Raw genomic sequence first — 25462 nt, forward strand, 5'->3', positions numbered from 1 at the left:
TATGAACTTAACCTTGTGTCTCACTACTTGCCTGGCTTCCATCGACTGTTTTCCATCCTCCTCTTGCCATACGATTCCACGGGACGCAGTGTGTGAGCCCCATATTCATATTTTACGGTTCAGGGTCAAACAATCTATCACAATATCCAAACAAAACAAGAAAATATACCTCCGAATTGCGAAGTACGCACTGCACATTTACCAAATATCACATGGTTACTTAAGGTATGAAGTAAAATGTACGAATCGTTCGTAGGGGAGAACATTGTATTTGACGTAATTTTTACAGAGTTTTGGTAATATATACTAAAAATGTGTACATTTTACCAAAGTTTTGATTACTAAAGATTTGGTAGTTGCGTTTGCTAAACTTTCTCCCCAGTGTAGAGTCTGCTGGTGTAACCATTTCGTCACTGGTAGTGGTTAGGTTGATGATATGGGGGGTTAAAAATGAAAGGGTGTAAGTGACATCATCGATTTCTCTACATCGACTCTTTCTCTTTTGGTCATAACTTAAGCCGGGTTCAGACGGTGCGAGTAAGCATACGAGTCGGCCTAGACAGTTATTGCAGTGAAGCTACTCACACCGTGTGAACACATCATGCCAGTTAGTGTCATGCGAGATCCAGCATGCAAGCTACCTCAAAACGTCAAAAACAAAATTTAGCGTTCGAATCAGGGATACCAAATGTAAAGAAATGTTTCTATTTTTAAGATATTTGAAAATATGCGAGGATATTTATAGACTTGAAAATTATTGGAAAAACAAATAAAAACCTCATAATTTCTTAACGAAATTGTTGTTACTTTGTTTTGCACGTTTTCTTTTTGAGATAGTTTTCTTGAGAATCACTAACAGAATGCATATACGATTAAAAAAAGTACATTTTCATTCATTACTTTATTTTGAGGCGTATTTATTCAATCTGTAAATCATTTTCAATTCACAATTAGTGCTGGAAAGGCGAAACAAATAAAATTTTAAAAAATCTTTTAGACTGCGATTTATAGCATCACATACTTCCGGAATTATCTTAGCTATGGATGCTTTCGAGAGTCTAAAAAATATCTCCAACAATCTGAACGATATTCCAGAAGAAAGGCAAATCAATGTCTTTTTTTTAATTTCACTCTTGCAGGTATAGCATCCCTCATGAGTGTATCTTGGCGTTGTATTTTTGAACCAATGAAATCCAACAGTGTTTCCACTAATTCAGGTGTTTTCCTCAACAATGCTCTGTACTCTAGAGGATCATCATCGTAGAGTTCTTTCAATATTTTATTTGTTGTTCCTTTTCTTTGCATCCAATTCCTGGCCCAATTCCTCTTGCCTTTCTGCTTTTTCGGATAGTACCTTCAGTTCGAAGATATTCAGCACAAATTATTTTTATACACGGTAAGCGTGTATTTCGCGATAAAATTGTGTAATGACAAATGCAACTGAAAACCTGAGACGAAAACTGCCAATAGAGAAGTCGATTTCGGATCAATCATCTTTCAAATTTGGATCTGATTGCTGTTTCTAACTATTGGATGGATATTTGGAAAATCGTCTGGCATCCCTGGTAAGCCAATGATGTAGTACCTAGTTTCTCGTCAGCAGCTCACACTGTGAGAACGGACAAGGCGAGTCAACCAATTGTCAAACGAGTTTACCGGCCCAGTAGCTGCTCACTATCAGGTCAGCTACTAGCAACGTATAAATGGACCTTTAAGCCTAGTTTATACGGTATGCCAGTTAGTGTCATGCGAGATCCGGCGTGCGAGCTACTTCAAGGTTTTTTTTTTATTTTACTCGTACTCGCATCCCTCAAAACGTCAAAAACAGCATTTAGCGTTCGAATCAGGGATGCAAAATATAAAGAAATATCTCCATTTTGAAGATATTTAAAAATATGCGAAGCTATGAACAGACTTGGAAATTATTGAAAAAACAAATAGAACCCTCATAGTTTCTAAACGAAATTGTTGTTATTTAGTTTTGCAAGCTTTTATGTGAGATAGTTTTCTTGAAAATCTATAATATAAAATCATTATCAGACACAATTTTCATTCAAACCTCACTCACCACTTGCAAGAAAAGGTATTGTTCCAAGAAACACAATACATATTCGATTTGAAAAAGTCCATTTTCATTCATTATTTTAATCTTTGACGCTTGATTATTTCACCTGTAAATCTATTAACATTTACACTTACCAAATTAGTAGCGTTGTTAGTTGTTATCAAAGCAAATTAAATAAAATTTAAAAAAAAAACTTCTAGACTGTCATTTGTAGTATCACATACTTCCGGAATTATCTTAGCTATGGATGCTTTCGAGATTCTAAAAAAATATCGACAATGATCTGAATGATATTCCAGAAGCAAGGTACATCAATGTCATTTATAATTTCACTCTTGCAGGTATATCATCCCTCGTGAGTATTTTTGGAGCAAATAAATCCAACAGTGTTTCCACTTGTTCAGGTTTTATTGTATATATTGCTCCTTTTCTTTGCATACAATTCTCGCGTAACTATTGAAAAGGTCACATATCACATACACATAAACTCGAGAAAAACGGAGTTAAAGACCGGAACATTGTTCCGCGAATTGTTTTAAAAGGAATCGATCTTTATCACTTGTTTTACCCCTAGCAGCCAATAATAACTCTGAAAAACCAATCGTAACTGTTGTAATGTGATTTTAGTTTGAAATTGAAGCCTCCGAGCGAAAAGTGTTACATTGGGCGTTTTGACTGACCGCTTTGTACATTGGACAAATTACATTGCACGATGAAAATTTGAAAATAACTACTGAACAACGATCCAAATACTTGCACTTCGTGCTAAACGCAGATCATTATTGTTTTCACTCGTTGAATTGCACTAAAAACGGTATCTACACCCGAAAATAACAAAAACTCAAAATGTCCGGAGTACGACTTCGTGTTGTTTTGATTGCTTTGTCACTTCGGACATATCGAGCGTCACAGGAAAGTTGCGTCCGAAGTAACAGTCGAGGTCTTTGAAATTCGAATCTGTACATTGGACATTTTTTGTATCGGCGATAAAAAGGTGAAAAGAATAGATACTTGAACGGTTGTTTTCGCAATGCATTCAATGATTGAGCACTAATAGTGTGCATCCATTAACTCGATTTGCTTACATTTGTTACTTAGGACCTTTTCAAAAGTTACGCGAGAATTCATTTCGCCTCTCTGCTTTTTCGCATAGAGACGATAGAGACGAAAACTGCCAACAGAGAAATCGATTTCGGAATCAATCATCTGTCAGTTCGGACATGGTTGCCGTTTCTGACTATTTGTTGGACATTAGATAAATCACCTGGCATCCCTGGTAAATCCCTGCTGTAGTGTCTAGTTTCTCGCCAGCAGCTCACACTGTGTGAACGGACAAGGTGAGTCAACCAATTGTCAAGCGAGTTCACCGGCTCAGTAGCCGCTCACTGTCAAGTCAGCTACTTGCAACGTATAAATGGGCCTTTAGCTTCAAACACATTCCCAGATGTATTTGACAATGTGGAAGATAGGTCAGAACCTCATCTATCGGATACTATGGAAAACTCAAATTGGAACTTTTTGCAGTTGAGTTATTAACTAAAGGAAAAGTTAATGAAGAGAAATGAGAGAAATCGATCAAATCACTTACACCCCTTTCATTCTGAGCCCCTCATATGAAAACGGTATGCAAGAAAACAGAAGAGAAATTGTTTACCTGAAGAGTGAAAGAAAGGCTCCTGAATTTCTACATTCTATCAAGAAAGTAGATAGATGGATATTGATTGATATTCAGCTGATACTAGTACGTTATTCGAAGATAAACGTTTTACTTATAGAAAAGACAAATCGTTTGCAAAGGAAAATTTCATATTGAATAAAGCTCGCAAACCGTGAATATTTTATTTGAAATTCCGTTGACATAATCACATAACTGCATGCAAAGTCGTTTTAGTGTTGACGGCATTAAACATCGTGTTCGTGAAGCATAAATGGTCGGTGTAAAGGCAGTATTCTAGTCTAGAAAATTGAAAATAATCAAGAATTTTTTTTCTTCATATTTCTGATGTTTAGGCATTCAAGAATATACCCTAGAAACGGCTTTTCGAGAATCCCATTATTTACCGAGCCATTTTAGTGATGCAGTGCTAATTTAGTACGTCTATAACAGTTAACTTCAAACGCGTTTTTCTCGAAACTGTTTTTTTAAACTGGCATACAGAATATCTCAAGTTCTACTGAGCCGATTTATGCCTAATTTATTTGAAATCAAACTGTATGCATGTCTATATCACATAAACCAATAAAAATTATAGTTTTTTAAATTTTAGTATTTTTAAAAAAATCGGGAAACGTAAAAAATACGTTTAACACTTTGAGTGCCACGGTTTTATAGCGACTCTATAGACTTTTCTAAACGTATTAGGGCCATCGTTTCTTTTCGTAGTGGATTTAATTCCTGTTTGAAAGGGAATGCTTATAAGCTTATATGCTTATATTATTTGCCTTTATTATCATATGTTATACTGTCAGTCACCGGAGACTGACGCAACCCGAGCGAAAACTCGGTGTCAGTTACTGGTGACTGACATGGCAGTCAACATGTTGGAACAGCATTTTGCCCGAGGTTCATGAGATAGCAAAATAATTACTGATTCAGAATCTGTTCGATGTTTTTCCTTCAGATAACCAGATGGGCTGGAATCGTGTACGCCATGGCACAACTTTTTTTGAACCTTCTCACCATATCAGCTTGTAACTATTCTAATTTCTACATTTTTCTACATTTTACATTTATCAGATTTGGAAAATCACGCGTACAGCATGAATAATTTATCGAAATTGTTTTGAACGCTCAATAAAAATTCCTTATAGCACCAAACTTCAAACTCGTTTTTTCTCGAAATCATAAAAATGTCACATGGTCCAGTCTGACTTAACACCGACCAAATGATAATGATAATTTTCAGGTGTAGAAAACCACTTTTAAAATAAAATTATGAATAAAAATCAACGTTTCCAAATCAAACATGTAAACTTTTTAATACTTATGACAGACATACGACTGTACTAGCATTGTACTTCGAAAATTTGTATGTCTGTCACCATGTACAGTGCTAAAACCATACAAGCAACTCGGTACAATCGCTGTATCTGTATCGACCTGTTCTACCGTTGTACATGGCTACAGCTTGTCAATTCCAACTGGACCCCATGGACGGGTAGTGCTGGGTAGCATGAACAAACTGAATTATAACACTTGGTAAACATTCTTTTCATTGACTTTCTCTTGAGTTAATAACTCATATTGGAAACTTGTTTGATGTGTTTGATTGTTGAGACCCTAAATAAATCCCTTTTTCATTTAAATATGTGGTGAAAATTTTTGATTATCAGTTTGTTAGACATGCGGTCCAATATACAACCAAAGTATTTGTGTCATACTACGATGGTACCTGTACAGTGCTGTACACGTACAACGCTGTACTAGCTGTATATCTGTCCATTATATAATGTCACACATACCGTGGACAGTAAAAACATGATGTAAAACTTCCCCCTCGCCCTCCGTGGACAAGCGTGGTCATCGACTATAACCCTCCACCAGTTGTCCTCGGGGACATATTCTTCTATTTTTTTATTTGAAAAAAAATTTAAGGGGTTGTATCTAGGACACGACCGCATATTTTCGACGTAGAACTACGCAATTATATTATGCAATCCACTTGTTTCCCATTTCGAATATTATTTTAGAATACAACCAAACTTTGGTTATAGATTGTGGTATTCGTTACAAATAAATTTAATGAACGTTCGATATGATGCCTAGGACTACCAAAATATGAGAACGGAAGAATTGTCAAACGATCATTGTATTTTACATTTCCCTCTAAAATTATTTCACATCTCATGTTTACGTAGTTCCTGAACCGCGAAAGTTCATTCACTTCTAGTATCTGAAATGACGATTTTCCCAGTCTTCTCAATTTAAAAGTACATTTTAGGGAAACATATTGCGGTCTGCACAATGACAAGCGAGCACAAAAGTACTCAACACCAAAAATACCCCCGAATTGCATGTATTTGCAAAGCGGATTCCCCCAGGTACATTAATTTTGAAGTCCGTGTTAGGGAAACACAGCTCAGTGGGAAAAAATACCCCCGACTTTCATGTTTTGACAAAGCAGATTCCTCCAGGCACATTGATTTTGAAGTCCGTGTTAGGGAAACACAGCCCAATGGGAACAAAAATACCCCGACTTGCATGTATATTTGCAAAGCGGATCTCCCTGGCACACCGATTTTGAAGTCTGTGTTGGAGAAACCGTAAATCAGGCCATTCAAAACTTGGCAGTTAGTGCGTACAGATAAAGCTTGACATTTTTTGGCACCCTTCCTGAAAGACGTGTCTCGACGTAAAAAAATAAAGAAATTAATTGAATTGCGCTTACATTCAATTTGAAGTCTCTTTTATTTTACCTCTTTTTAACAAAAAAAAAGATGGATTCCAAAGATAACGTAGGCAGAAAAAACTGATATCTAGTATTTTAGTTCATCTGTCGATTGAGAGTTTGCTCACTGAGAATATGTTCAATCACGGGGACGAGCGGTTCATCGTCACTCTCGATTTTCGATTCACCGACGTCCTTTCCCACATTTCAGTTAGTATTTTGGAAAAAAATGATTTTCAAAACGTTATCAAGCATTCGCATTAAGTATCTAGATGGCTTCTTAAATACTCATGGAACAAAAATCACACTAGATAACTCAATGGAATCATCCTTCTCTCGAGGCAACGCCTCATACCTATTGCTTCGTTTTCGAAGCCTGTAACGTTATTCTAGTTTTAATCTGATTATAATTTTGATAGAGTGATTTGTGAAAAAAAATCAATAATCAATCTAGCGTAAAAAAAATTAAAGCTAATTTGTCCTTTCAGTAAATGGATATTTTTCTATTTTTTTATTTTTCCACTAACATTGCCCAAGAATTCTTCATCATCTTACATTTTCCTAAGAATATGGCCTAAATTACATGTTTTCCGCTCGTTGAAAATTCTAACTTTTTCATAAATATTTTTTTTTGTATATGCTAAAGCATCGGTTTACGATATCAGCTCCTGTGCTAGAGGCGAATGAATTGCAATTTTAAAACAAAAGTAAAGAAAGCTCGTGCGAACAAAATACGTAGCGCTGGAAATGCGATTTTTATAATTTCTCCGAATTGGTGTCGAAACTTACATTTTTTCTTGAAAGGCACATTTTTGCTTGATTTCATTTATTCTAGGCAAAAATTATGAGCTACATCTTTTGTCCTACTATTCGTTATGCCAACCAAATATTATGAATATTTATGTTTGTTTGTTTTTCATAAATTTTGAGAGTTCAATTATTTTTACCTCCATAAAATTAAGCAGAAACATCTTATTGGAATCTCCCAAAGCAGGGCCTTCCCTTACGGTGCCCGTACACTGTTTGCCTGGAGGTCAAACATTTGATATTTTTTGACAGATAACATTTAGTTTGATATTTGTACAAACACTATTTTGATCGCCACTCTTTAATTTTCAACAATGACAAACAATGTCAAACATCGAACATGGAAAAAAAGACTGAAATATTTAAGGTTATCTAACCATGTATCGGCTGGATCGAAGATCAAACCGAAAAAATATTGTAGGCATTCAATAATTGAAATATTTATTTGTCGTGTTTTGTGTCGAATGTATTTGATCAGTACACGTTGACCAAATTTTATCTGTCAAAAATAGTCAAATATTTGGCTTCGGTCAAACAGTGTATGAGCACCCTCAATGTTTATTGTACGATTTATCGATATGTCGTTGCCAGTGAAACCCTGCCAGAACTATTGGCTGAAATATTGGGTTGGGGAAAAAGAAATGTCGTATATTGTCAATATATGGCAACACTTAATCATATCTTGTGTTGTACTTATCGCATCGGGTCATACTATACGGCTATTTAAAGACGACAATCTGTGCTACAAGTGTCGTTGTGATTGTCCTTTTCAGTCTCAAGTTATAGCGCGTCAAAGATGGAGCTCACCAAGCAAGAAATTCGAAATATTTTACGTTTTTACTACCTACGAGGTAAAACTGCAACGAAAGCGGCCGAAAAAATTCGTGTAGTTTATGGACCCAATACTGTAACGATTTGCACAGCACAGCGTTGGTTTGGTCGATTTCGTTCTGGTGTAGTGGCTGTCGAAGATACACCCCGTACTGGTAGGCCAATCGTCGTGGAAACCGAAAAATCGTTGAAATCATCCAAGTAGACCGGCATGTGAGCACTCGATCGATTGGCCAGGAACTGGGTATAGACCATAAAACCGTTGGGACCATTTGCAGAAGATCGGATTCCAAAAAAGCTGGATGTATGGGTGCCACACGAGTTGACGCAACAAAAACTTTTAGACCGAATCAACGCCTGCGATGCACTGCTGAAACGGAACGAACTCGACCCATTTTTGAAGAAGATGGTGACTGGTGATGAAAAGTGGATCACGTACGACAACCTAAAGCGAAAAAAGTCGTGGTCGAAGCGCGGTGAGCCGGCCCAAACCATCGCCAAGCCCGGATTGACGGCCAGGAAGGCTTTGCTGTGTGTTTGGTGGGATTGGAAGGGAATCATCCACTATGAGCTGCTCAACTATGGCCAGACTTAAATCGGTTCTCTACTGTGAGCAGCTTGACCGTTTGAAGCAGGCGATTGACCAGAAGCGGCCATAAATGATCAATAGGAATGGTGTTGTTTTCCACCAGGACAACGCTCGGCCTCACACATCTTTGATAACCCGCCAGAAGCTACGGGAGCTCGGATGGGATATCCTATTGCAACCACCGTATAGTCCGGACCTGGCTCCAAGTGATTATCATCTCTTTCGGTCTAGCAAAACGCTCTTGGCGATACTGAGTTGGCCTCAAAAGAGGCTTGCGAAAACTGGCTGTCTGAGTTTTTTGCAAATAAGGAGGGGGGGTTTTATAGGGGGGGATAATGAAGTTGCCTTCTAAATGGCAACAAGTTTGCGAACAAAACGGCGCATATTTGACTTAAATTTGATAATTTTAAGTATGTTAAATAAAGCATCAGAAATACGACATTTCTTTTTCCCCAACCCTATATTTGGTGATCATTAATTAATAATATAATAAAATAAAAATTAATAGAATTAATAAAATCACATCTGAAACTCTTAATGCTTGAACATATTCATGTTTATACAAGGAACTGTGCAAAGGAATGGGTGCAGATAAAAGGTGCGCTGGTACTCATCTGCGTTTTAGAATTGGAAAAAGGAAAAAAATATTTCCTTGTTAATTTTAGTGATGCGTCTAGCAGAAAACTCCAAAGTCGCATCCAAAGTCGCTAAATTTAATGCTTCAGGACATGCGAACCAATCCAAAACAATCTTCTAGCATTTTGTTTTATATCAATACCTCGCTATACGGCCGCTCTTTATACGGCATTTCGCTACAACTACCCTCTTCAATTAAGGCACGTTTTCGATTTACGGCCTAAAATGTTTCACTATAACGGCCAAATCAATCTATGTCGATATACCTAGGTAGGTTTATATTAGAGTACTAATGAAAATGACCATCTCGAATTTTCAAACGGAACTTTTTTTAAAATGTTGATTCCCTCGAAAAACTACTCTGTGCAAAATATCAACATTTCTAAGTAAATCCCGTTTGTAACATTTGTAACACTATTTTTTATAACAGGCTCTGTTATTATTTTATGGACAAATGTATGTATTTGTATTTATGTATGTATTTTTGATTTAAATGAAACAGAAAGATAAAATGCATTTTGAATAATAAACCATGTCACATATTTAACAAATTTGAAACCAATCCCATTGAATTTGTATGAATTTGTATGCTGTAGAACTGATAAAATATAACTGATAAATGGAAATGATTGATCAGTTACAGCATGAATATTTGAACATGGTTTGTGGTCTGTTTGATAAAAATTTTTTGAAATAATTTTGGTGAGGCTTGTATGAGTTATTGCTCAAAGTCACCTTGCAAGCACTGAAGATGCTTCTTCCGTTCGATTGTACAATCCACTGCAAGAGTTGATTCTCAATTCTGAACGACTCGACGATAAATACGTTTTCAATCCTTTTTTTCGGATTCAATCGGATTCCAGCATGCAAAATTACGTTTCATTTTTTAAATTACGATCGGATTCTAGAACAAGGGTGAATATTTGAGAACGTCGACCTACACACATTTATTTACAAGTGAAACGTAATGGATGTGTCTGGCAGCTTTTCTCGCAAACATTTGAAAATTCACGAAAATGCTGAACTGATTTCATTTGTTAGAATTATTGTAAAATATATGAATCTATCAATGAAAATATTTATTTTACGTGTCCACGTGGACATCATGCATTCACCCCTCCCCCTACCATGGACGAGCGTAGACATTTTCATAACCCCTGCACCCCTCAAATTATCCACGTGATATGTGGATATCCCCTTATTACACTCCATTTTTAGTTCTTTTCGAATTCAATACAAAAGTTTGTTAAAACGCCTCATCGACATTAGTATTTAGAAAGCGAAGTAAAAAATGTCATTCAAACTTTTATATTTTTACACTGCACTTGGCCCTTCTTATCTGATAGAGAATAATTTACCTCCCAAGCACTAATATCGCCACCAGACGTCGACACTGTACATTTGTCGTCGCAAATATAAACAAATCAGACTATATAACGCACACCAACAAACCACCGCATTCGTGAAACTGAAAACGTTATTTTATTACAGAGTCAGTGTGGCACTGACTCAGTTTAAAAACGAATTCGCTATTACAGAGACAAGGCTAGTTCTTTAGCGAGTAAACATTTTTTTTTTTGATGACGTCATCTGATTCGTCAGTGTAAACAGTCGCCAGTTGTATTTTGTTTTCCGACTTACGCGTAAATGTTCCTGAAATAAAAAACCGAAAATGGTTCAATGCGCTGTGAGCGGGTGTATAAATTATGAAAATGACATTATCGGGCCAAAAAAAAGATTCTTTCGCTTTCCGAAAAACCGAGAATTGTGTTCTTTGTGGATAAATGTTTGCGAAGCCGACAGTGATTTGAACGTAGCCAAGGCGAGGGTATGCTCCGATCACTTTTTAGATGAGGACTACCGATTGAAGGACATTCTACTAAACACCGTATGGAGCAAACGAATGCTGCGGGAAGATGCGGTTCCAAGCCAATTATTGCCTGCGGGAAACAATTTTGTTGCGAAAAACGAAATCACCGTATCCGAACGGAAGGAAATCGTACAGAAGGCTATTTCTGAGTACGACAGGTAAGGGAATTTCAAAATGTTCCTCCTTGCTGATGTTCATCAAAGTAAATCCAGAACACATTGTTTACTTCAATTATTCAGATGACGCCACTAAAAAATGACTGATCCGGAGTAGCTAGCCTTGTCTCTGTAAGCCGTGGGCGTCGACATCATGCCTCATACCGTATGAGTCATACGGTATGAGGCATGATGTCGACGCCAACCTCTCTCAGTTTTTATTCTGTTTTCGCATTTTCGCATGACATTGTCATGATAAATGGTTTGCTTGGTCCTTAGCGTATTTTGGAATTTAATTCATTTTATTTCTAGGATCATGATGTGCATCGTCCCTGGATGCAATGCTTCTAATCAAGAGTACCTTATAGAGTTTCCGCGGAGTCAAAAACTTGCGGGCCGATGGAAGAGAGCGATCGAGCTTGGCACCGGTCAATCTTTGCGGCTTTACGATGATTCCAATAGACAGCTGCAGCAACTCTGTTTGGCTCACTTTGATGCGGAAAACAATCCGGGATTGATTGGTTATCAGGAACCGTGTTGTTTCAAAAATAGGTGACTAGCGAAACTTTTCGGAATCTCACTCTATTGCAATGAAACTATCACATTGTAGGAATGGCGAAGAGGTTCGCGTATACAGCTGTCGGCTTTGCATGAACTTTGACTTTCGCGCACGTCTTTTCGCCACATCCGGTGAGATAGAACATGTGTCACTAGCGAATACGATCAGGACCGTTATGAAGGTTTCTCTTGGCGGAGATGATTTTTTGACGCGTATCTGCGAAGTATGTCTAGTAAGAGTAGATATATTGGGACGTTGGGCAAAAGAAACACTCCAACAAGAATTCAACTTCCGAGAATTAATGGAACTGGCCAGTAAAGAGTCACAAACTGAGCTCATGGTCAAGGTGGAAACTATTTTATCAGAAACGAAGGAAGAATTAACAGTGAAAGCTACCCCACCTGATGATAGAACTTCTATAGCGGACTCTGATGATGGCGCGAAGAATGAAATTCCAGCTGTATCGAACCAACTAGCTTGCAATACACAGTACTGCTCTTCTGAGGACGATATTCCATTATCAAAATTACAGAAGAAGGATAAAAAATCAATTGCTGTCAATAAGAAAGTGGAAAACACAGCCATGAAAGAGCGTAGAAAGATATCCAAAGTTAAATTAGACCCTTTCAAACATAGTAAAAAGAAGCGTGGCCGAAAACCAACATCTCCAAAGCCGATACGACAAGAGTATGTGAGGCATATTTTAGCTAAGAAGTGCTACATTTGTAACGTGTTTCTTGAAGACAATAATGAACTTGTAGCTCACTTAACGACTACTCACGCCGGAAAAATTGACTATAGATGTGGAGCATGTGATAAGACCTTTGGAAAAGTCACAATTTTCAACCGTCACCTAAGCTGCCATGATATTTCCGTAAGACCAAGAAAATGCCATTTCTGTAGCTTATGTTTTAGCGCCAAAGAAAGCCTGAAAATTCACGAAAATAGAGAGCACGGAACAAACCATGTCCTACCAAAACGGTACAAACGCCGGAACAAAGTTTATCAATGTGAAACGTGTGGAAAGATTTTCCAGAATGATTCGCTACTTAAACAGCATGACCAGTTTCAACATAAAAAGCTTCCAGCTGCCTGCTGTAAGTTGTGTGGAAGAACTTTTGCCACGAAGGCGAACCTGGAGAAGCATTCTATCGTCCATTCCAGGGAGCGTCCATATAAATGTGAAAAATGTCCATCATCATTTAAGACTTCGTATGCACTGACTAAGCATACACTTCTCCATCAAAATGTTCTACCGTATGAATGTCGTTACTGTGATGAACGTTTTCGTACCATTGCAACATATGCCAAGCATCGTTTCCTGAACCATAAGAATCAAATACTAGAACAGAATCAACGGAGAACGATGAATCGGTACATAACTTGCGCAATCTGCTCGGACGTGTTTAGCCGATCGATTGATCTCCATAAGCACATCAACGAGATCCATTCGGATCAAGTGTATCCATACATAACCTGTCCGGAGTGTCCGCAACAATTTCTCCAACAGCAGCAGCTCGCGATCCACAGGAACATCCACACCGATCAGTTCGTTTGTAATATCTGCGACAAACGCCACGCTTCCGCCATTCAGCTGAAAGATCACATGGAAACCCACAATCCCACCCAACCGTGGCAGTGCACTGTCTGTCTTAAACGGTTCAGTTTGCAGTCGAACTTTTCTCGCCATCGACTTATCCACCAGACCGAGAAGCGTTTCAAGTGCGATCTATGCGAGAAAGGGTTTTCCCAGAAAGGTCAGCTCATGAATCACAGACGAACGCACACAGGCGAGCGACCGTTTACTTGTCCTATCTGTGGGAAAAGCTTCGGCGATCAGCCCACGTTTTACAAGCATCGGAAACGATGTATGGACAAAGAATCAACAGTAGGGAGGCGGACGTGCAAGAACGAAACGAGTGGGTGTGAATTAGATAATCTATTTTGAGGATACTTTTATATAGTTTATATCAGGTCGTATGAATAAAACAAAAAGTATCTACTCATTCTGTCCATTACTACCAAGTTTTTACCAAGATTCTGAAACGATAGTTGTTTCGTTCTTGACACTTTCATGACAAGACGTGAGACGAGTAGCGAGACGTAGCTTTCAGAATTATTTAATTTTTGTTCGGTTGTGTGGTTATGGTTTCATATCAACTCGCTGAGTAAAATAACTGATGGAAAAAATAAGCAAATATATATCCGTGAAAAATAGTGCATTCTCTTAATCTAATTTATATCTCAAATATCAGCAGTATTGCCACGGTATTTACAAAAGAAAAAAAACAAAATTCAAGGCTCAGGATTTCTCTTGATCAAAACATCCAACGCAACTGGTTACTTTCCTGTAATATATGGCAAATTAGTAACACAAAAGACAACTAATTTGAAAAGCAAAATTGTCAACCTCCTCTAGCCTTTACGCAAAACCAATTACTTGTAACAGTCCTTTCCGGATCTTCTGGATCTGGTAATCTCCTTCTCCGTATATGCACAGAATTCTCCTCCCTGAGTGAAATCAGTGGAGCCACAATTAGCGTTATTTCTTGTCACTATCGTCGTAAGCTGATAGTACTCTTTTCCCCGCCTATGGGAACCAAACAGAAATACATCTTGCTTGGAAAGAAAGGCATTGATTGCGCGGCTAGAAGCGAAAAGATATACTAAAAACATCCTTCTGCACTGTTATGATTGTACGTAAAAATGTCTTCAAATGTCTTAACATGGTACGGAAAAATGTCTTCAAAAGTCTTCACAGTCATATCGAAAAAACTAAAATTCATAGCTTCGGAATACCTTCGTTTCGTGAAGTGATCGTTTGAAAGATCTAGATTAATCTATTGTATAATACAGGTCCAAATTAATAAAAATACAAAGTCACAATCATTAAAATTTTCTATTGCAAATGAACTAATGTCTACTAAAGACATTAGGGGCTGTCCACATACCACGTGGACCGAAAAAGTACGATTCTAGACACCCCCCTCCCCCTCCGTGGACAAGCGTGGACATTTATTATACCCCTCCTCTCTTTGTCCACGTGGACATTCCTATCTTTTTTTTCTTATTTGTTTTTTTTTGGAAAACCAAGAAAGTTGTAGGGTTGTGTCCGAACCATTACTACATAGTTGATGTAGGATTGCGTTACGATATTTGTTGTATGTTAATTTTGAATATCTCCGAACAAGATGAGATTCTAGATTTGAACAACATCATCGTGAAATAATCAAGGGGCGAGATTGTGTCACTTGTTATGTCTCAGGGGCAGTATTGTAAACGGTCGACATTTCTCTCAACCATCACATACTGCTCTTGCGCGAGAGTCACAGCTCAATATGTATTGCGAATGTGACCAAGAAAGCATTGCTCGGTTCCAACAGTCACCTCTGAAATAAACGCACAGCCGCAAACACGACAATCAATTGAACGTTTATATATTCTCTCTTTCTGTCGAACGTACCCAGAAGAGCGGTGAAGATATGCTATTTCCATTCTACCATTCGTGCTCATAACCATTCTTTAATTCCGGCTACTTTGACTGTAGTTTTAATGTCATTTGACATTAAAACTGCAGTGGTATGGATTCTTCTTCTCTCTTTATTCTGCATTCAAGCGTAGCTGCTCACATACATCCACCTTCTCACTCACACATTCATACACGATGGATGATATTTAGACGGATTGTTTAGATCAAAGCAACCGACAAACTATCCCCTATCAAGTGAGAATGTGTTGAATGAACGTTTCAAGCGGTGAGCGTTCCCCGTGAACACTGTTGTTTAATTACGGGACGATGAACAGCTAATGAATAAGACAGAAAAAAACCAAAATGTCATATGACATTTTTAGGTCGACGGTACTTTGACTGTTCATGTTATGATGTTCATTAATGACACAGCACATACGTCTCCATAATTAGTGATACGATGGTAACCATTAACAAGACTGCTCAGGGGTATAGCTTGCGACGAGGAGGGAGGTTCAAAATCCATATTTTCTAGCGTTATGCAATTTGTGAACAATGCCATAATATCGATCTATTCACTATTCTATTCTTTCTTCAATATTACCCGGTAGGTTATTTGTATCACTCTTGAGTTTCTTCCGAATTCCATTTATGTTGTCTACAGTTAGCTTCTGTGCATGGAAAAATATAATGCTATAACTGTTCCTGATAATGCGTATACATTCAGCATCTCGAAATTGTTCTGTCATTTCAAGCTCCCGTTTTACGAGCATCACAAGATCAGAAAAGTCGCAAATTAACTCAATTCCTGATCACACTTTTTTAAAGCTTACGCTTGTCGAATGTTCACAAATGATACAGTAAGTATATTTGATAGTTTCGACATAATTGTCGAGCTATATTAATTGGAAATTAACGACTGATTGTTTGTAAGAAGCTCATAACAGGAACGTCAAACCTCATGTCTCCTCGACAATCTGGCAAGCAATTTTGGAGTTTGACAGGAATGTGCTGTTCCTGACATAGTAGATGACCTTTTGCGGGTGAGGGCTGACTTTGGTAATAGATAACGGTTTATGTCGATTATCCCAACAATTTTCCACTCAAAATTGTTATAAATTATAAGACTTTTCATCGCTCATCAGGACTTTTTACAAAAACGGCGTTTTTAACGTATACAGAACGAGTCGCAGATAAAGATGTGATTCATTGAGTTTATTTCGGTCAAATAATGTGGAACCCATACGCCTTAGCAGTTTACTAGCTGCACCAGATGCTCAGGGACGATGGTTATTGGATATTATTAGTGAATCTTAACTGATCTGTCGTGTATCGAATATTATTCTTAATGGATTCCTCGATTTAATTGACATCAATAGCGGCACGAACTTTCCGGTCCATCCCATAGAAGAGTATTTCACAAATTACCACATTTCAATAGAGGACAATAAAGAGCTTCGCTGCTCGTAACCCTTCTTCAAAGATAGGAGCCGTGCACCTTTAAAAGAATTTGTTGTTCGTCTTCCAATTTTGCAAAACCTTGGAAGTTCTGAAGAGATAGAAACGAAGTGGTTTTTGTATCATGAACAGAAACTGGATCAAAGCCCGCATCTAAGAAAACAATGTCGACCATTTTTTATATTACAATACTAAGCCTGTGATGTTATCTTCATCCTGACGGAATAAATTATCTTTTACTAACAATGAAAATGAATCGATCGCTCACAATGTATGTGCATTAGTTTAGTTTCAGCATATAGATTTCAATGAAAAAGATCAAGAGAAAAAAGAGAATATGGATGCCCGACCGGCACTCTCAGAGTCTTTTTACACAGTACCAGCACCTGCTGAATTGGTTGAAAATTGCATTCTACCTACTTAATAGTGTTTTTTTGTTTTGACACGGGCCAATCGCCACATACTTGCATACAGATTAGACGTAATGTATTAAAAAAAATGTGTGCACGTGGAAATTATCTATATCCCCTCCCCCCTCACCGTGGACAAGCGTGGACATTTCGTGATACCTAATAAATACGGGTTTGGAATGCCAATTTCCCCACGCTCCTTGGATTTAAAGTCTTTGTTAGGGAAACACATTTCAGTCGGAAATAAAAATGCCCCCGACTTTCATGTATTTGCAATGCCGATCTCTACAACGCTCCTTGGCTTTGAAGTCTGTGTTAGGGAACACACTGGGGTGAGAACACAAGTCCCAATACTTTCATGTCTTTGCAATGCCGATTTCCCCCAGGCTGCTTGGTTTTGATGGCTGTGTTAGGGAAACTGTAGATCGGGCCAATCAAAATAAGTCAGTTAGGGCGTTTAGATAACGCTTAATATTTTACAGTTATTCAATTGTATATCTAATGAAAAATAATATTCTATTAATTGCGATAGAAGCGTAGAAATATTCCCTATCAATTCATCAATCAATACATCAATTCATCTTTCCGATCCAGTAAGAAATGTTCGAGTTATAAGCATTCGGAATCTTTCATTTTTTGCTGCATGTGCTGTTTAGGTTTTCATTTTACCCCCCATATACACCGGTTAGACGTAGTCCCACGTCAAAAAACCCGAGGCAAATGTCTCTGTTGATTACTAAGAACAAAACAAGTGACACTGATAAAAAAGCGATCGAATGACACTGATACAGAAGCCCTACTTCTTTTGACGATCTTTCCGGCCAAAAGTTAGGAACTTATGAAAATAATATCTCTCAAAAATTCACATACGCTATCATACTGAAATGTCTGCACATATTTCATAATGTCTTCAAAATGTCTCCACAAAATCAAGTGTCTTCACAGTAAGTCAAATGTCTTCAAAATGAAGACATGTCTTCAAATCTGGCGTCCCTGATAGTACAACGCCCACAATCCAATCGACGAAAAAAACATCGACCTAACAACGACCGTAACGCTGTTACCTATTCACGATTACGACGATGAGGTATCGACATCTGGATACGGCATTAGTTTGTATGAGGCAAACTATTCTCTATCATATTAGTCGGCCCGAATCAGTTTATAATTGCCAAAATTTGTATGAAATTTTTTTCTTGGCATAATTTTTCCTACTTAAAGTACGTTGTCATGACCCTAATTTGAATTATTTTCTATAGACGTTCAGCTATTTTCAAAAAAACTTGTCATTATAATATAAAATTATCTCAAAACATATTTTTTATGACGTTTTTTCACCACTTGCAGGCAATGGTGATTTTCACTTACATAGAGTACTAATTTGATTAAGCAAAAATCATGTTCATTCATAATTTTCATTTTAAAAGTGTATTCATTCGTTCTGCAAATCCATACTGTCATGCCTATTCCCCAATATCGTCAACGCGGATAGTTCGTTAGTCGAAAATACTGAATAATTAAACAAACCAAATGGCATCACTGGTGGTTCTTTTTTCCACTCCGTTAAACTGTCATCTCAAACAAAAACAAATGGATCATACAACTGGTGAGTATGAAATATATTTCGGCTTTTTATTTATTAATTATTTTATCTTGTCTTATCAGCTATGAATACATTCGACTCGTTTGCTTCCATCAATCGGTAAGTGAGAAAGATGATTTCTCCCATCACCACAGTGCGGATTTCCACTTCTATCACAGCAGCCAACAACATCCGTTTTCCTGCAGCAGTAACCTCCAACCCCTGTTGGCAATGCCGGGGGACAGCATCAACAGCAGCAGCAGCAGAATTTGACCATGGTATGGTTTGCGAAGAACTTTCCCCATTAGAGGTTTCGTGCTTCGCGCACATTCAAAAATCCTCTTCAGACACGAAAACTCAACGACAAGGAGGTATTTATCAACTTGCTCAGCTGAATTACCACCCCGGAGGAACCCGAATGCACTGATTCCGTAGTATAGTAGAATGAAAATAGGCGAGGTTAGCGAACGTAATCGCATGATATTTTAATGTTCGCATTTTTATCCGGATCATACAACTGGTGAGTAGGGATTTCATTTCTGCTTTTCACTTACTAATCATTTTATTTTGTTTCAGCTATGAATACATCCGACTCAATCAATCGGCGAGTGAGAAAGATGATTTCCCTCATCACCACATTGCTTATTTCCACTTCTGTCACACCAGCCAACAGCATCAGCTTTCCCGCAGCAGTATCCTTTAAGTCCAGGGTGCTATTCCGGGGAACAGCATCAACAGCAACAGCAGCAGGACCTGGCCATCGATAGTATTTCGAGCAATTTTCCCCATCGGAGATCCCGTGCTTCACGCACATTGAAGAATCCTCCTCAGCCACATATCTGTGTCATCAAGGGCAAGGAGGTATTCATCAATGTACTCAGTCGGATTTGAATCGTCAATCCAGACAACCCGGATGCACCGATTCCATTATATACCTTATGTTTATTATACATGGTTTTTTATTATTATTTTTTCAATAAAATGATTAAAATCGATCAATGTATTTCCTTTTCATTTTCAATAACAAACCAATACAAACAAGCAGCAAGCAGTGCTGGAAGCAGCGCTCGAGCAGGTCGACGCCTTGCACATGTTGGCGAAAAAGTGGCGTCAAGTTGTTCGATGAATGCATATGAAAGGTCGATAACTCGATTGCAAGGTGGCAGCATTTGAGGTCGATTGTTGACATTTCATCGACCCGATCTTGGCAGGCAAAACGGAATGTGGGTAATCGAAGCGAACGAATAATTTACGTCGATTAATCGACGCCAATTAATCCAAACCCAGAGAAAAAAAAACGTACGGGTGCTGCAGTTTTATCCTGAAAATCAGTCATTATCCTCCCCTAAACTCGTAAATGAAGCTCAATGCCGCCAACGCGAATCAAGCTTCGTTGACGAGTTTAGGGGAGCATAAAGGATAATAAATGATTTTCAGGCGTATTGAACACTTTTTTGATTCCAGATGTTTTTCTAGCAAAGAGAAATATTAGTCTAACTAATTATTTCTCTGGTTGTGACGATTAATCGTATCGAATAACAAACTGCTGAAAAGTATTCGATTAGCTGATGAACGATTAATTTCAAAAATCGGGGATCACTATGCAAAGTTGATTCCTCATGCACATTGATTTTGGAGTCCATGTTAGGGAAACACAGCCCGGTGGGAACAAAAATACCCCCGACTTGCATGTATATTTGCAAAGCGGATTCACACAGATATTCCGGTTAGGCGTAGTCCCACGTCAAAAATATTTGTGTAGAATTGGTATGGTCTTAAAACATGAATAACGATTTTAAAGCATGGATTTCCGATGATCGAAGATGTTCTGGAATTCCACAAACTAGTTTTAGCAACAACAAGAATGCTCGACTAGTTTTTGTTCCGAGATCGGATTTTCATGAACGATCTGAATATGACCAAAATGATCTTCTTATGTCAAATATAACACGTGAATATCACGTAGACCAATAAATGAAATACAAAATATAATTTCTTAAATTCTTATTCGAACCTTTTTTTATTTAACTTTAAAAAATAAAATAAAAATCACACTAACGCTACATATTCTGGATCAAGATGTTCTTCGTCGCACATTGCTGTCTCATCAATGTCCTCTAATGTTCCCGCAAGGTCCTCCGTCTGTAAGTCATCCCCAGACCCGCTGGCATCCAGTGCAATACGTCCTTCCGCTCGCAATGCTTTTATCTTTCTCCAGATGGTAGTTTTAGGCAATTTGAAGTATTTTGCTGCCTCCGATTGGGACATTATTCCCGCCACACAGTGTCGCGCAGCCTCTAGAACGCGGTCCTTGAAGTCAGATCCTTTGTCCCGTTGTTTCAGTGAAACATTCTCAGGAAGAGCTCCCTCGCTGTACAGTTTTATTTTGTCCCGATGCAGTGTTGACAAAGGAATGTCGAATCGTTTGCTAATGTTAAGCATTTTTTCGCCGGATTTCAGAGCTTCAATTGCTTCTCTGCGTGGCGAGGGCAATTCACATCTCTCGGCTTTGTAATTGGGTGCCTTCACAGCTTTCCTCCATAGCACAGTTTTTGGGATGCCGTACTGGATCGACGCTGTTCGAAAACTTGCTCCACCTTGAATGATAGTGTTGATCGCTTCTTCCAAACGATTGCCGTACTCACAATTTTTCACTCGTTTTTTCGATGTTGATTCGCTGCTTTCATTTAGATTCGCCTCGGTGTCTGATAGATTTGATTGGTTAGATGAAAATAGCTCCTCGCTATTGACTACTAGGGTTTCAAGACTTGGGATTTCCTGCTGCTTACCGCCGTTACTGCTCACATCCAAATCTTCCATTTCCATTTCCACCTGAAATGTTGGTTGTTGTTTTTGAATGGTCAAACTAATGCCAAGCAAATCTTAATCCATTACCTCGTATTCCTGGGAAAATCGTTCTGCACCAGCAACATTAACATGTTTGTCCATTGTGTGGATGTTTTTTTCATCTGGGGCTTCCACAAACTGTGTGGGTTCTTCTGCATCTCTAATGGGTTCCTCTAAGAGTTTTGGGGGCGTTTCTTCCAAGTATGTCTCTTGCAGTTCTTCATATTCGTATTCTGGTATTATATTGGAACCACTGATTTTAATGCCATTGATATTTCCATTCTGATAGTCCAGTCCTTTCAGACGAAACAGCTGGCAGGCATCGAAGAAGTCCGACATATCCCGCGCGTTTAGATGTACTTCCCCGGTGTAGATAAAATGCAGAACATGCTTCATAATCCCGCTACTAACATCGGGAATCAGAAGCTTAAATTCCTGCGCTCCTACGAGACTCATAGAGTTGGTGCTGCATGCTGCTTGAAAAATAGCTTCGAAGAATTCGGAGGCCATCGAAAGTACCATCCGGGAAGCGGAGAGCAGTCCTCCGTCTGCCAGCACTAGCGCAACATCTGCGTACAGGGCATTCACGAACACCTCCAAATAGGTTGTGTACATGTGATCGCTGAAATCCACCCACTTCACACAGGACACATTTGTACGATTCATTTCTAAAAATGTAAACTATTCACAGGGCCTAGGATATCACAAAACAGTTTGTTTTTGTAGATCAAATCTAATGAACTAAATTCATAATAAACACTGTTCTGACAGTCGCAGTTGTTTTGGTAGGCAGGATTTACAAGATTATTGAAAGCTGTGCAGTTCTATGTCAAATATTAACCAGTATCAACGTAAAAAACAGGTACAGATAGTTGCCTCTAATTCGACATACCGAGGTCGCATATACTTCGAAAATTGCATGTCTGTCACCATGTATAGCGCTAGTACCATGCAAGCAACTTGGTACAATCGCTGTATCTGTACCGACCTGTTTCATCGTTGTACAAGGCTGCAGCTTGTCAATTCCAATTGTGCACACCGCCACAGACGGGTGGTGGTGGGTTGCATGAACAAACCGAATCAAAACGCTTGGTAAACATTATTTTCATTGACTTTCTGTTGAGTTAATAACTCAGATTGGAAACTTGTTTTTTACCAAAATATATATTTTTATCAAGGCTCATATGGTGTTAGTCCGACGGGGCCGGGAGTTCAATATTTTGACAGTTTTTCTTATTATCTATGTTAGTAATATGTAACCGATTACTCGCGGTTGGCTCGAGGTTAGTATTACAAGTGTTCTCATAATTAAGATGTTGCTGTCCCCAATGCTCTGTACGTGTATCCCACACGAGATACTTCCTATTGGGATGCAGCTGACCATTAATCAGCAACGCCCCCCTAGTCTATACTCCATATCTCCATATCCATATGGTGCGTATGTCTCGACTCGAGGAATCCAAAGAATGGTCACTAGCCAGCACAATCATCAGCTCATGTAGAATTGTCATGGAATTGACAAACCTTCGTTGGTTCGGGTTGATCCATGAACAACTGTATATTTTATCCGAATTACTTTATTGAAGCTCGACGTTTACTGGCGAACTTTTAATATGAACGTGAATGCGAACAAAACATTGTTTTCACCACGATTTTTTCGCAATATATTTCACCGTGAAATAATCGTACTATTCCACCATCTATTCGTTTTCACGAGTTTTCACTGAATCGAGCAATAAGAGGGAACCCATGCTAAGGTAATCTTGAATAATTTCTCGACCAAAACACCCAATAGATGTCTTATTCTTGTTAGGAAATAAGATGAGCGTATTTATCAGATTGCATCTATTGAGCTGAGACTGTCTGAAAAAAAAATAATGGTCGATGGGCAGTGTTTCAATGATCCCTAGAGCATAGTATATCGCACCCATTTCAGCGACATACACGGAACAAGGATCTTTAAGTTTGAAAGAGGCACTGGAATTCTCATTGAAGATGCCGAAGCCAGTGGACCCGTTTATGAATGAACCGTCAGTAAAGAACATTTTATCAGTTATAACTTTCCCATATTTTTTTCGAAAATATCGATGGAATAACATTGGAGTGCAGATAATCTGGGGTTCCATGGATTTTTTGTGGCATGGACAGATCACTTTCAAAATTGTATATCTGTCACCATTTACAGCACTAGAACCATGCAAGCAACTCGGTAATACTTATGACAGACATACAACTGTACTAGCGTTGTACTCCGAAAATGGTATGTCTGTCACCATGTACAGCGCTAGAACCACGCAAGCAACCAAAGTCTAAACTCTCGAACTCACGCGAAAGCGCAAAATTTCTTGTTGTTTTAAGAAAGAAATTTTCACTGTCGAAACTTTATATCGAAAACGTATATAAGACAAACTCACTCATTTTCACTTAGCGAAGGAGAGTCACTTTTATCGTCAAATAACATTTCGCGATCTTTTCTTTCTAATCACAATTCTAATATTATATCAAATTAAATTTGTTTTTTGGCATTGATATTTGCAATAGCCGTGAAGTTTGCTTTGTTTACAAACCCAAAAATTTTACATTTCTCTTCGAGACAAATTTTGCTCGAAATCTAGTACACTGAAAAAATAACTTGATAAAGACACATAATACTAAAATCAATTCGATTCGAGTTTCGACTCGTTTCGAAATGCGCAATGTCAGCCCTGTTTCGTCGTTGTACATGACTTGTCAATTCCTACAGTGCGCAGCGCCATAGACGGGTAGTAGTGGGTAGCATGAACAAACCGAATCAAAATATTTTACAGATAAATCGATCTGTTCAAACCTGGGGTGGCATTGCGCATTTCGAAACGAGTAACTCGTTTCGAGAAAATTGGAACTGAAATCGAAACGGTTTTTGTATTATGTATATTTTTCAAGTTCATATTTTCGGTGTACTAGATTTAGAGCAAAATTTGTCTCGTAGAGAAATGTAAAATTTTTGGGTTCGTAAACAAAGCTGGTCAAAGGCATGTCTAAATGGTCGAAACGAACAAAAATCACTCGTTTCGAAATGCGCAATGTCACCCCTGGTCGTAGCCATGTACAACCATGAAACAGGTCGGTACAGATACAGCGATTTTATATCATGGACAGACATACAGCTGTACTAGCGTTGTACAGGTACCATCGTAACATGAGAGACATACTTTGGTTGTACATTGTATCGCATGTCAAACTGACAATCAGAAATTTGACCTATTTCCACCACATATTTCAATGAAAAAGGTATTTTATTTAGCGTCTAAACTATCAAACACAACAAAGAAGTTTCCAATCTTAGTTATTAACTCAAGAGAAAGTCAATGAAAATAATGTTTACCAAGTGTTTTGATTCGGTTTGTTCATGCTACCTATATTGCGCTGCGCACAGTACAACTGTAGCCATGTACAACGGTGAAACAGGTCAGTACAGATACAACGATTGTACCGAGTTGCTTGCATGGTTCTAGCGCTGTATATGGTGACAGACATACAATTTTCGATGTACAACGCTAGTACAGTTGTATGTCTGTCATAAGTATTATACCATGGACAGACATACAACTGTACTAGCGCTGTACAGGTACCACGATAGCATGACACACATACTTTGGTTGTACATTGTACCGCATGTCGAACTGACAATCAGGAGTTTGAATTTATTGCATTGTATTTTCACCAATATTTCAATGAAAAAGGTTTTTATTTAGCGTCTAAACTATCAAATACAACAAATATGTTTCCAATCTGAGTTATTAACTCGAGAGAAAGT

The 25462-nt window shown here is 38.2% G+C and overlaps 2 protein-coding genes and 1 long non-coding RNA gene across 3 annotated transcripts; 2 read left to right on the top strand and 1 right to left on the bottom strand.

Moving 5' to 3' along the window:
• The first annotated feature begins 10814 nt into the window (after window positions 1-10814).
• Window positions 10815-14142, top strand: LOC129769716 (zinc finger protein 675-like). The gene is made up of 3 exons (XM_055772149.1): window positions 10815-11344; window positions 11654-11893; window positions 11952-14142. The coding sequence occupies exons 1-3, from the start codon at window positions 10989-10991 to the stop codon at window positions 13846-13848; spliced, it is 2493 nt and encodes an 830-aa protein (XP_055628124.1). The 5' UTR covers window positions 10815-10988; the 3' UTR covers window positions 13849-14142.
• Window positions 14143-18697: 4555 nt separating this feature from the next.
• LOC129769718 (uncharacterized) lies at window positions 18698-19814 on the top strand. Its single transcript, XR_008741950.1, has 3 exons — window positions 18698-18843; window positions 18903-19339; window positions 19396-19814. It is a non-coding gene; the product is annotated as an uncharacterized LOC129769718 (long non-coding RNA).
• A 994-nt stretch (window positions 19815-20808) lies between these two features.
• On the bottom strand, window positions 20809-22441 carry LOC129769717 (uncharacterized). The gene is made up of 2 exons (XM_055772150.1): window positions 21715-22441; window positions 20809-21651 (listed from the first exon to the last, which is right to left on the bottom strand). The coding sequence occupies exons 1-2, from the start codon at window positions 22330-22332 to the stop codon at window positions 20869-20871; spliced, it is 1401 nt and encodes a 466-aa protein (XP_055628125.1). The 5' UTR covers window positions 22333-22441; the 3' UTR covers window positions 20809-20868.
• Between the last annotated feature and the right edge of the window lie 3021 nt (window positions 22442-25462).

The sequence above is a fragment of the Toxorhynchites rutilus genome, chromosome 2 (genome assembly GCF_029784135.1).
Source record: "Toxorhynchites rutilus septentrionalis strain SRP chromosome 2, ASM2978413v1, whole genome shotgun sequence".
In the NCBI taxonomy this organism is placed as follows: domain Eukaryota; kingdom Metazoa; phylum Arthropoda; class Insecta; order Diptera; family Culicidae; genus Toxorhynchites; species Toxorhynchites rutilus.

Excerpts from the sequence above, each read along its gene's own strand:
- LOC129769716 (XM_055772149.1), top strand. The coding sequence starts at position 10,989 with ATGGTTCAATGCGCTGTGAGCGGGTGTATAAATTATGAAAATGACATT. Across the intron at positions 11,345-11,653 it reads GCTATTTCTGAGTACGACAG|GATCATGATGTGCATCGTCC; the intron begins GTAAGGGAATTT and ends TTTTATTTCTAG. Across the intron at positions 11,894-11,951 it reads CCGTGTTGTTTCAAAAATAG|GAATGGCGAAGAGGTTCGCG; the intron begins GTGACTAGCGAA and ends ATCACATTGTAG.
- LOC129769717 (XM_055772150.1), bottom strand. The coding sequence starts at position 22,332 with ATGAATCGTACAAATGTGTCCTGTGTGAAGTGGGTGGATTTCAGCGAT. Across the intron at positions 21,652-21,714 it reads GATTTTCCCAGGAATACGAG|GTGGAAATGGAAATGGAAGA; the intron begins GTAATGGATTAA and ends CCAACATTTCAG.